General features: G+C 52.6%; 1 protein-coding gene across 3 annotated transcripts in view; it reads left to right on the top strand.

Moving 5' to 3' along the window:
* Positions 1-6,617, top strand: part of PMVK (phosphomevalonate kinase) — a 7,108-nt gene extending 491 nt beyond the window's left edge. Inside the window, exons 1-5 of one of the 3 annotated variants that reach the window (XM_014540797.1) lie at positions 276-345; positions 1,569-1,632; positions 3,025-3,177; positions 5,204-5,333; positions 6,286-6,617. In XM_014540797.1, coding sequence (XP_014396283.1) covers positions 323-345; positions 1,569-1,632; positions 3,025-3,177; positions 5,204-5,333; positions 6,286-6,422 — 507 coding nt within the window. In that variant the 5' untranslated portion in view covers positions 276-322 and the 3' untranslated portion in view covers positions 6,423-6,617. Of the gene's footprint in view, positions 1-275; positions 346-1,277; positions 1,334-1,568; positions 1,633-3,024; positions 3,178-5,203; positions 5,334-6,285 lie in introns of those variants that run through there. The other 2 variants (XM_014540795.1, XM_014540796.1) reach the window with 2 other exon arrangements.
* Positions 6,618-10,287: the final 3,670 nt, after the last annotated feature.

Genomic DNA, 10,287 nt, shown 5'->3' with positions numbered 1-10,287 from the left:
AACCCCGCGCCACGTGACGCGGGGTGCGCTGGAGTGGGCGTGAGCTTTGGAGTAGGGGTCCTCGGGGTACAGGTGGGAGGAAGTGGGGGGATGGTCAGCAGCACCTAAAACAGCAGCCTGCACACATCTGCCTGGAAGAAGCGAGCGACCCCCTCTCCAAAGACTGTGGGCGGCAGGTCTCCCTCGCCCAGAAGCAGTGATGACAGTTGCCATAAGGCACTTCTTACACCCCATTCCTACCCGCGCGGCAGTGCTGGGAGCTCACCTTTACAGAGAGGGAAACTGAGTCACGGGGAGAGGGTTCGCCCAAGACCACACTCCGATGGTGTCTGACTCCAGAGACATGTAAATCCCTGCCCAGCACACCCCCTACTAGTTGGGGTTGATTGAGCCTTGGTTATGAGCCAGGCACTGTGTTTCTATTAGTGTATTATCTCATTTAATCCTCCAAACCTCTTGGTTAGGTGCTGTGTGGTATTATTAGTGTCTCCATTTCACAGATGAAGAGACCGAGTCTTTGACAAGTAAAAAAACAAAACAAAACCCAAACTTGCCAGGTTACAAAGTCATAGTCAGATCGAGGACTGAAATTATACTTTAAACTCACTGCAAGGAACGGGTTCTTTCTGCTTCGCCTCACTGTCTCCCCAGCAGTAGTTTTCTCTCCGTGTTTTCTCTCCAAGAGAGATGTTCCCTGTGGGAGCGTTTTTGTTGGGGCGGCATGGGCTGGGGGGGCGGGGGGCAGAGGAGCAGGGAGAAGCAGGGCAGGCTTCGCTGTGTGTGTGTGTGTGGGGGGGGGTACCTAGAGGTTGCTTTTGGGCACAACAGGGGTTGGTTCTAAGAGTCCGTGGGGGAGCCCAGGGCAGAGATCACCACCTGCATTTTCCCCATCGAGCCTCCACCAGCTTTCCCTAAGGTGCATTTCTCCTTCCTGCAAACACAGGAGTCAAACAGCGCGAGAAGCACCGGTTCTGGGATTAGACGGCTGAGATTCAGATCCGGACTCACCACCTTTGAGTGTGTGATCTCATCTACATTTCTTACCCATCCTGTGCCCCTGTTTTGTTATTTGTGGGACGTGATAACAGGTGGCTGTAAGGACTAAATGAAATAACGCCCGTGAAGGCCTTCGAACAATTCCTGACACCTCGTAACGGTGCAGGAGCTAGATGGTGGCTCTTAGTTTTCTTTTGCCAGCGCTGGCTTCCTTACTGGCAACGCTGCTTTGGGCGAGGCGGTTCTTCTCCCTCAACCTTAGTTTTCTCATCGGAAACTCGGAAATAAGAACACCTATGTCACCATGTCAGTGTTTAAGAGAACCTGTGAGCATACAGTTCAGTACAAGAAACGGTTGGTTGGGTAAACTGACCTGAATGAATGAATGATTGATGCTGTGGTGACCAAGTCAGTTGAGGCTGAGGTACCCCGGCTGGGAGACTAGTTCAGGGGTCCAGCAATAAACGCATCGAGCCAGAATAGCACCGTCATTGTAGTTTTATTTGTTTTACCTGTGACTCCCCTGGGGCCCGGAAGATCCAGGCTAACTGGCTTGGGTCTCTGTCCCGCAGACTCGGCGCGGACGTCTGTGCTGTCCTCCGGCTCTCCGGTCCCCTCAAGGAGCAGTATGCCCAGGTAGGAGGTGGCTCTCGGTGACATCTCGTGGGCGGGAAGGAGCTAGCCCCCTGGCATCGGTCCCCGTGGCTGTCCGAGTCACTAGTAGGGTCCCTGTGACCACTGCTGGCAGGGTGGTGGCCAGCTCTCGGTTTCCTGTGGGTGGACTTTTTGGGGGCATTTTCAGCTTACACTTCTTTCCCATTGGCCTCACTCACTTCAGGCCCCTCCCCAGAGCAGGTTCAAGAATGAGCGTCCAGCCCTGGCCGGTTTGGCTCAGTGGATAGAGCGTCGGCCTGCGGACTGAAAGGTCCCAGGTTCGATTCCGGTCAAGGGCATGTACCTGGATTGCAGGCACATCCCCAGTGGGGGGTGTGCAGGAGGCAGCTGATTGATGTTTCTCTCTCACTGATGTTTCTAACTCTCTATCCCTCTCCCTTCCTCTCTGTAAAAAAATCAATAAAAATATATTTTTAAAAAAAAGAAGAAAAAAAAAGAAAGCGCGTCCAGCCCTGCCGGTTTGGCTCAGTGGATAGAGCATCAGCCTGCGGACTGAAGGGTCCCAGGTTTGATTCCGACCAAGGGCACATGCCCAGGTTATGGGCTCGATCCCCAGTAAGGGGAGTGCAGGAGGCAGCCAATCGATAATTCTCTCACATTATTGATGTTTCTCTCTCTCTACCTCTCCCTTCCTCTCTGAAGTCAATAAAAAAATAAAAAATAAAAAAGCGCGTCCAGGAAAGGCTGGAGTGGGGAGGTGGCAGCGCTGATGCTGTGGATTAGTGAGCGCCTGCGCACTCTCTTCCTCAGAGAGAGTGACACCAACGTCACTGCCTCAGCTGGTGCCACACCCCGGGCTCTCCCCTCAGAAACTTAGTTGCATGATTGCCGAGCTATATTATTAAGTCAAACAAACAAACAAACAAACAAGATTTGGAATAGTGTATAGAGGATGCTGTATAATAATGGGGGAAAATTGTAAATATATCTGCTCACATTTCCAACCATACAGCAAATATTTAGGGTGCCTGCATTGTGTTAAACACTGTTCCGATGTGTTAGAAGCTGGGACCGACACATGAGAGACGGTGCCATTGGTGGCCTTCAGGGAGGGCGCTGTGGGCTGGGGACAGTGGTGGGAGAGAGATTTTTCACTGTAAATGAATGTATATCTATCTTTTGAATTTTGAACCGTGGGGGCTTTTATAAAAATGAATAGGATTGTGCCCGGCCGGCGTGGCTTCTGTCCGTGTTTGGGACTTCTCCATTTCCAGAGCCCGCTCCCTTGCAGGCCTCTGTCCTGGCGGAAACCTCGCGGGTCCTGGCCTTGTCCTGGGGGAGGTGGGCGAGAGAAGGGAGGGCGAGGCCATGGCGGTGGCGAGGCTGGGCACAGACATCGTGTGCTCCGGGCAGGAACACGGCCTGAACTTCCAGAGACTCCTGGATGCCAGCGCCTACAAGGAGGCCTATCGGCGGGACATGATCCTCTGGGGAGAGGCGCAGCGCCAGGCCGACCCGGGCTTCTTCTGCAGGAAGGTCGTGGAGGGCGTCTGCCAGCCGGTCTGGGTAAGGGTGCCGAGGGGCAGCATTGAGAAAACTCCGTGTCTCCAGTCCTCGCCTTTCCCCGAATGAGACTCAGATGTGCCCATTTCTCTCTTCTCACTGCTGCCTCCCATGGTCCAAGCCCTCACCATCTCTCCCCTGGACAACCTCGCAGCCCACACTGGTCTCAGCATCAGCTCTTGTCCCCTGTGAGTCATTCACCACCTAGCAGCCAGAGCGACTATCTATCTATCTATCTATCTATCTATCTATCTATCTATCTATCCATCCATCCATCCATCCATCCATCCCTCACCCGAGGATATTTTTCCATTGATTTTAAGGGAGAGTGGAGATAAATTCGAAGGGGCAAAATAAAGGCAGCCAGGGCTGTGAGGAAGGCTGGGTTGCTGCTTTATTGAGGGTGTAGGAAGGCCTCTCTGAAATGACATTTGAGCAGACCCGAAGGAGGTAGGGGTAAGCCAGACAGGTGTTTGTGGGTGAGGGGTGAGTGGCAGGAGGTGCAGTCAGATGGTGCAGCGTCTTTGGGAAGAGCCTGGATCTTTCTCTGGGTGAGATGGTGACTCCGTGGAGGGCTTTGAACATGGGACATGATGTGATCTGAGGTTGGAAGGCCCACCCTGGCTGCTGGGGGAAGGGCAGGCGTAGGAGCGGAGAGCCGGGGCGAAGATCCCTCTGTCAGAAAGGCAAAGTGGCCGTGGCCCGGCTCAGAACGGGGTGGGGAGGAGAGAGGGTGGATTCGGCACAGATTTCGAAGATCGAACCAATGGTGTGTTGGCTGTGGGTGTGAGGACAGAAGACAGTGCCAAGGGTTTTGTTCTGAGCAGCTGGAAAAACAGTTGTCGTTTTCTGAGACAGGAAAGGTGTGGGAGGGACCAGTTTGGGGAGCAAATCAGGAGTCCGGTTGGGGCAGCGGTGAGGTCGGGATGCTTGCTGATCTGCACGGTGACTGCAGTTATTAGTGAAGCTGCTGGCTCAGTGTCTGTCTCACCGACGACGACAAGCTCTGAGGGGGCAAGCACTCGGTCCCCGGCGCCTGGCACACAGTAGGCACTTGCGATAGTACCTGTTGATTCATTCATCCATTGGACGTACGCCCCTGCGTGTTCATGTGTCAGACAGTGCACTAGGGGCCAGGGATAGTGATGAATCAGAGTCCTTTCCCTCCTGGAGCGGCCTCTGGGCAGGGCAGACAGACAACAAACATGCAAACAAGCACATAGCGATGGTTTTAAGAGTTCTTAGTGCTCAGAGGAAAGTAAGTATCAGCATCAAGAGGGGCAGGAAGGACACCAGGGCGGCAGGGACAGCCTCTCCGAGGAGGAGACATTTGAGCAGAGACTTCCATGAAGTGAGAGAGCCTGCCTTGTATTTCTCCAGGCAGAGGGAGGAGGACGTGCAAAGGCCCCGAGAAACAGCAAGGAGGTCAGTTGGCCGCAGTGGAACGAGTGGGGGGGAGGATGCTGCGAAGCAGGTGCCAGATGTTGTAGGGCCTCGTAAGTTGGTGTGAGAACTTTGGGTTCTGTTGGAATGATGGGAAGCCTTTGGGAGGTTTAGAGCAGGGAGCTAACAAAAATCACATGTATGTTTTAAAAGGTGCTGGGGGGTGGGGGTGGGCAGGGACTTGTTAGAGTAACTCTTTCTGGCCCAGTTTGTTCATCTGTAAAATGAGTGTGTTGAACTAGCTGAACTGATTTCAAAGCCTGAGGCCTCTTCTTTAGCACAGCAATGACCAGCATGACCCCCGAACACAAGTGTGACAATGACAGAGTGTGGGCAGCATGGGCTGCAGGCTGCAGCAATCAGGGAGGGCTGCCTGGAGGAGGAGGAGATGTCTGTCCCAGCTGGTTGGGTGATAATGGGGGTACACTTGTCTGGGTTCTTCAGTCCCCCCACTGACCTCATTGTGCTCCTGCTTATTCTAAGTAGGGCTGAGTCTTGCCCTCGTTTTCCCCTACCTGCAGTGCCCTTTCCTGCTGCTCCCTGCACCATATCCTATTGGTCACCTGTCTGTGTCCCTTTCCTGCAGCTGGTGAGTGACACACGGAGGCTGTCTGATATCCAGTGGTTCCAGGAGGCCTATGGGGCTGTGACGCAGACAGTCCGCGTGGTGGCCTCGGAGCAGAGCCGACAGCAGCGGGGCTGGGTGTTCACACCAGGTGAGCTGCTCACAACCTTTGCCCTCAAGGCTCAGAACACAGCTGACCACCCCACCTGCAGACCAGGCCGCCTTTTCCCAGGTTCTAGGTCATCTGCTCTCTCCCTGGAAGGGTGTGGGAGAGCGAGCGAGGGGTTAGGAAAGGGAATCTGAGACTCAGGAGTGCCCCAGGTTAGAAAGTGGAGTGTGGTGGGGGCAGCGTCCTGGGGGAATAGAGGTTCCCTATGATTTTGGGGGGTACTCTTTCCAGGGCTGTCCTTTCTAGGCCAGTGGGTTCTGGAGGAGTGGCGGGGACCCACCCCAGCCCAGTCAGGCTTGACAGTGGGTCGGGGCAGGCCTGGCAACTCCCTCCTGTTTGGTTAACAGAGTGGGGGGCGGGAGCAAGAGGAAGCTGTGCTAGGCAGCCTCAGCGGTGCGAGCCTCCTGCCCTAGGTCACTGTGACTCGGGGAAGTTCAAATCCAGTGGGTACAACCCCTCCTGATGGCTGTTCGTCTCTCTGGCACTCACCACAGGCCGGGCCTGCGCTAAACACTTTGCAACTCACTTTACAGACACAATAGACCTGCCAGGTGATGCCGACATTACTCTTCTCACTGTCCAATGAGGATGGCACACAGAGGCTTAGGGATAGAAAGCAAGCAGCGCACCGAGCTTCACGTCAAGTGGAAAATCCCTTTCGGGTGGTCTGTGGTTTAGATGACCCAGTTCACCCTCTGTAGGAAGTGGCAGGTGAAGAGTTCAGTCAGCGGAACCCTCCGAGGGCTCAGGTGGCTGCGGGCTCCTGAACCTGCCCTCAGGGTGTTTCAGGGGGTCGGGAAGTACCCTCCGTGGGGTGGGGGGAGCTTGGCTCTGGAGTGGAAGGAGAGCGGGCGCTCCGCCTGGGGCCAGCAGGCCTCCACGCCCGCGCTTGTCCGGAAGGAGCGGGCTTGACCTCGCCCTGCCTCCTCTGCAGGAGTGGACGATGGCGAGTCCGAATGCGGCCTGGACAACTTTGGGGTCTTCGACTGGGTCATCGAGAACGACGGAGACGAGCAGCGCCTGGAGGAGCAGTTGGGGAACCTGATAGAATTCGTCCGCTCCAGACTTTAGTTATTTCTAGGAGCACAGAAGCTGCCGGGTGAGGGTGGGGCTCCTCTGCCAGACGTGGTCGCTGATGCTGGCCAAGCGGAGAGCACACGGAGGGTCTGGGCCCAGCAGAGGTCAGACAGGACAAGAAACCTCCAGGAACTATAACTTTTCTTTAATACATTTTATTGATTTCAGAGAGGAAGGGAGAGGGAAAGAGAGACAGAAACACCAGTGTTGAGAGAGAACCATTGATTGGCTGCCTCCTGCGTGCCCCACACCGGGGATTGAGCCCGAAACCAGGGGCATGTGCCCTGACCGGGAATTGAACCATGACCTCTTGGTTCATAGGTCGATGCTCAACCACTGAGCCACGCCAGTGGGGCCAGGACCTCATTTCTCTATGGACTGGGCTGCCCTGCCTCTTAGGAGGAGACTTACAGGGCAAAGGGCTGTGCTTGGAGCAGGAACATCGCCGTCTCCCTGGGCGCCTGGCGGGCAGCGTGTGGTTGCCTTGCTTCTCCATCAGGATGCTTTCGGCCCCTTGTTCTGGGCAAGAGTGTGGGCACGAATAAACCTCCTTGGAGCACATGCTGCGTACTGCGCATCTCTCATTTCCCAGGTGCCAGCCCAGCCTGCGTGGGCTCGGAGGGCTCGGGTGGTCCAGGCGGCTGTGGGTTCCTGCTCTGCCTGCCACCTGGGCTGGAACTTATCCTCAGAGGCGTCATGACCTTGGCCTGGGCCAGGCAGGCAAGAGGTCGTTTGTGTCAGAGACAGCAGTGGGGTCTTAGGGTCTCATCTTCTGGGATGGCCCCCAAAGAGGCTCATGCAGCAGGTACCCCGAGGGACAGGGTGTCACAGAGGGGCAGAGAGCCATGGCTCCCGGTAGCCACTGAGCGGCTCTGGGCAGGAACATCGCCACAAGCCTCAGCTGTTGGTGGAGGACCTTGGACTGGCGCCTTTTATTAGACAGCCTCGTGCAATTTGTAAATGTCGTTTAGGTTCTTCAAAGCCAGCCTGTGATATGGACGAGGAGAGTACTTTCATCTGCAGTTAGCAGATGCCAGTAACTCAGAAAAGGGAAACAGCTCGTCTGGGGTTAGCAGCCGTGGGCAAACTACGGCCCGCGGGCCGGATCCGGCCCGTTTGAAATGAATAAAACTAAAAAGAAAAAAAAAAAGACCGTACCCTTTTATGTAATGATGTTTACTTTGAATTTATATTAGTTCACACAAACACTCCATCCATGCTTTTGTTCCGGCCCTCCGGTCCAGTTTAAGAACCCATTGTGGCCCTCGAGTCAAAAAGTTTGCCCACCCCTGAACTAGAAGGAAGAATAGATAATCTCTAACTGTGTCATAATATGAAACATACTGAAGGGCACAGAATGAATCCCACAGCCTGTAATTTCTGGTTCTTTCTGCACAAAGTAAGCAAGTAAATTTACTTTAATTTTTTTATAAGAAATTGTTCTTTCTCTGTATCTTTGTTTACATGGTACTAAGGTATTTGCTAAAGGTTGAGGATTTTTAAGGATGAACCTACTGCAGATTATAAGAACTTTTGTGGAAAATGCCCATAGGTGGGGGAAAAACCATAACTGAGCCAATATTTTAATACAGTTTTTATTAAGAGAAATGGTTTCTAAGATAATAAACTAGTGCTCAAATCTTTATCTCAGGCCCTGAAAGCCGGACCGTGGTCACGGACTCCTGTGTCCCCCGACCCCTAGGGCTAATTGGCCACCAGGTTCTGTTCACCTGCCCTGCCTGTGTCTCCTCCCGGGATTCTCACAGGAAGATACACAACTCTGATGGCCGGAGCCATGTCTTTCTTGCAGCCCACAGAGGGGGCTCAGGAAATGGATGCAGTCGAATGCATGGTGAGAGGACTCTAGAGGGCTCGCTGGAATCTAGTAGCTGATCATTTCACGCAGTGCACGTTTCCTCCCACCCAGGAGGCCGGCCCCAGCTCCAGGGCCTGGACCCTCTGCTCCCCTTCGGGTTGGAGCCAGGACTGGCTTACATGCCGCCGGGCCCTTTGCACTGCGGAGCGCTAGGGATTCTCACAGGAAGATACACAACTCTGATGGCCGGGGCCATGTCTTTCTTGCAGCCCACAGTGCATGCTCAGGAAATGGATGCCGTCGAATGAACGGTGAGAGGACTCTAGAGGGCACGCTGGAATCTAGTAGGTGATCCTTTCACGCAGTGCACGTTTCCTCCCACCCAGGAGGCCGGCCCCAGCTCCAGGGCCTGGACCCTCTGCTCCCCTTCGGGTTGGAGCCAGGACTGGCTTACATGCCGCCGGGCCCTTTGCACTGCGGAGCGCTAGCTCGCGGGGCTCCTCTCACAGGTGCCGCAGAGGCTGTGTGAGAGCCTGCCCCCTCCTCTGAGCACTTTATATTGGTCCCAGGTTTCGGACCCAAGAGTTTACCTCCCCGATTTCCCCAGACGTGGCCCAGCGACGGTTGGTCCTTTCTGTCACGGGATTGTTCGAAAGCATCTGCAGTGGGTTCCAGAGGGGCATCGCCACAGGCCACCGGTGATCAGCTTTCTGCCTCTGTAGAATCGTTTTCATTTTCAATAATTTCACATAAGCGGACCATATAGAATATGTTATTTTTTTTGGGGGGGCGGGTCTTATTTCTTTCACTCAGCATAATTATTTTGAGACCCATCCACATTATTTCAGGTATTGATAGTTTATTTTTTTTTTATTGTGGTGTCTGGTATGAATATTGCACAGTTGTTTATCCATTCACCTGCTGGTGACCATTTGGGTTGTTTCCAGTGTTTGGATATGACAAATAAAGCAACTATGAACATTCAGGCACAAGCTTTTGTGTGGACCTGTGCTTTCATTTCTTCTGGATAGATACCTTCTTAAATTTTATTTTTATTCTATTTTATTGAATTCAGAGAGGAAGGGGGAGGGACAGAGAGTTAGAAACATTAATGATGAGAGAGAATCATTGATTGGCTGCCTTCTGCACGCCCCTTACTGGGGAATCTAGCCTACAACCTTGGCATGCGCCCTTGACCGGAATTGAACCTGGGACCCTTCAGTCTGCAGGCCGACGCTCTATCCACTGAGCCAAACCAGCTAGGGCCCTTCTTAACTTCAAAGAAACTGTCAAACTGATGTCCAGAATGGTTGTACCACACGCTCAATAGTACTGAATAAGAGTTCCAGTTGCTTCCCATCTTCACCAGTACTTGGTATGGTTAGTCTTTTTGATTTTAGTCATTCCAGTAGGTAAGTAGTGGTATCTCATCAGCATTTTATTTGCATTTCCCTAGTTATCTATTTGACATGAATCCCACATTCAGTTTTGATAAAAACGTCTCAGCAAACTAGGAATAGAATGGAACATCCTCTACCTGAGAAAGAGCATCTACAAAAGCCCTACAGCTAATCGCATACTCCATAGTGAAATGCAAAATGCGTTTTCCCTAAGATTGGGTGTGAGGCAAAGGTGTCCATTTCATCACCTGCCCAACATTATACCCGAGGTTCTAGGCAGTGCAATGAGACAGGAAAACTAAAAGGCATTGAGGTTGGGAAAGAAGTAAAATCCTCCCAGAAACAATGACTGTTTTGTCTTCTTTCACCATAGACTAGTTCTACCTATTCTAGAATTTCACATAAATGGTTACCATTCAATTTTAAACCAAATTTACAACAATAACTTACTTTTTAGACTTAACTGGTTTGCCGCTCACCTTCAATCCTTTATATAATACCTCAACTTCTCCACCTTTAAATTTTGTATTTTTTAAAAATATATTCTTATTGATTTCAGAGAGGAAGGGAGAGGGAGAGAAAGATAGAAACATCAATGATGAGAGAGAATCATTGACTGGCTGCCTCCTGCACACCTCCCACT

The sequence above is a fragment of the Myotis brandtii genome, unplaced genomic scaffold, assembly GCF_000412655.1.
Source record: "Myotis brandtii unplaced genomic scaffold, ASM41265v1 scaffold250, whole genome shotgun sequence".
Classification (NCBI taxonomy): Eukaryota; Metazoa; Chordata; class Mammalia; order Chiroptera; family Vespertilionidae; genus Myotis; species Myotis brandtii.
This window is presented reverse-complemented; position numbering and strand designations above follow the sequence as displayed.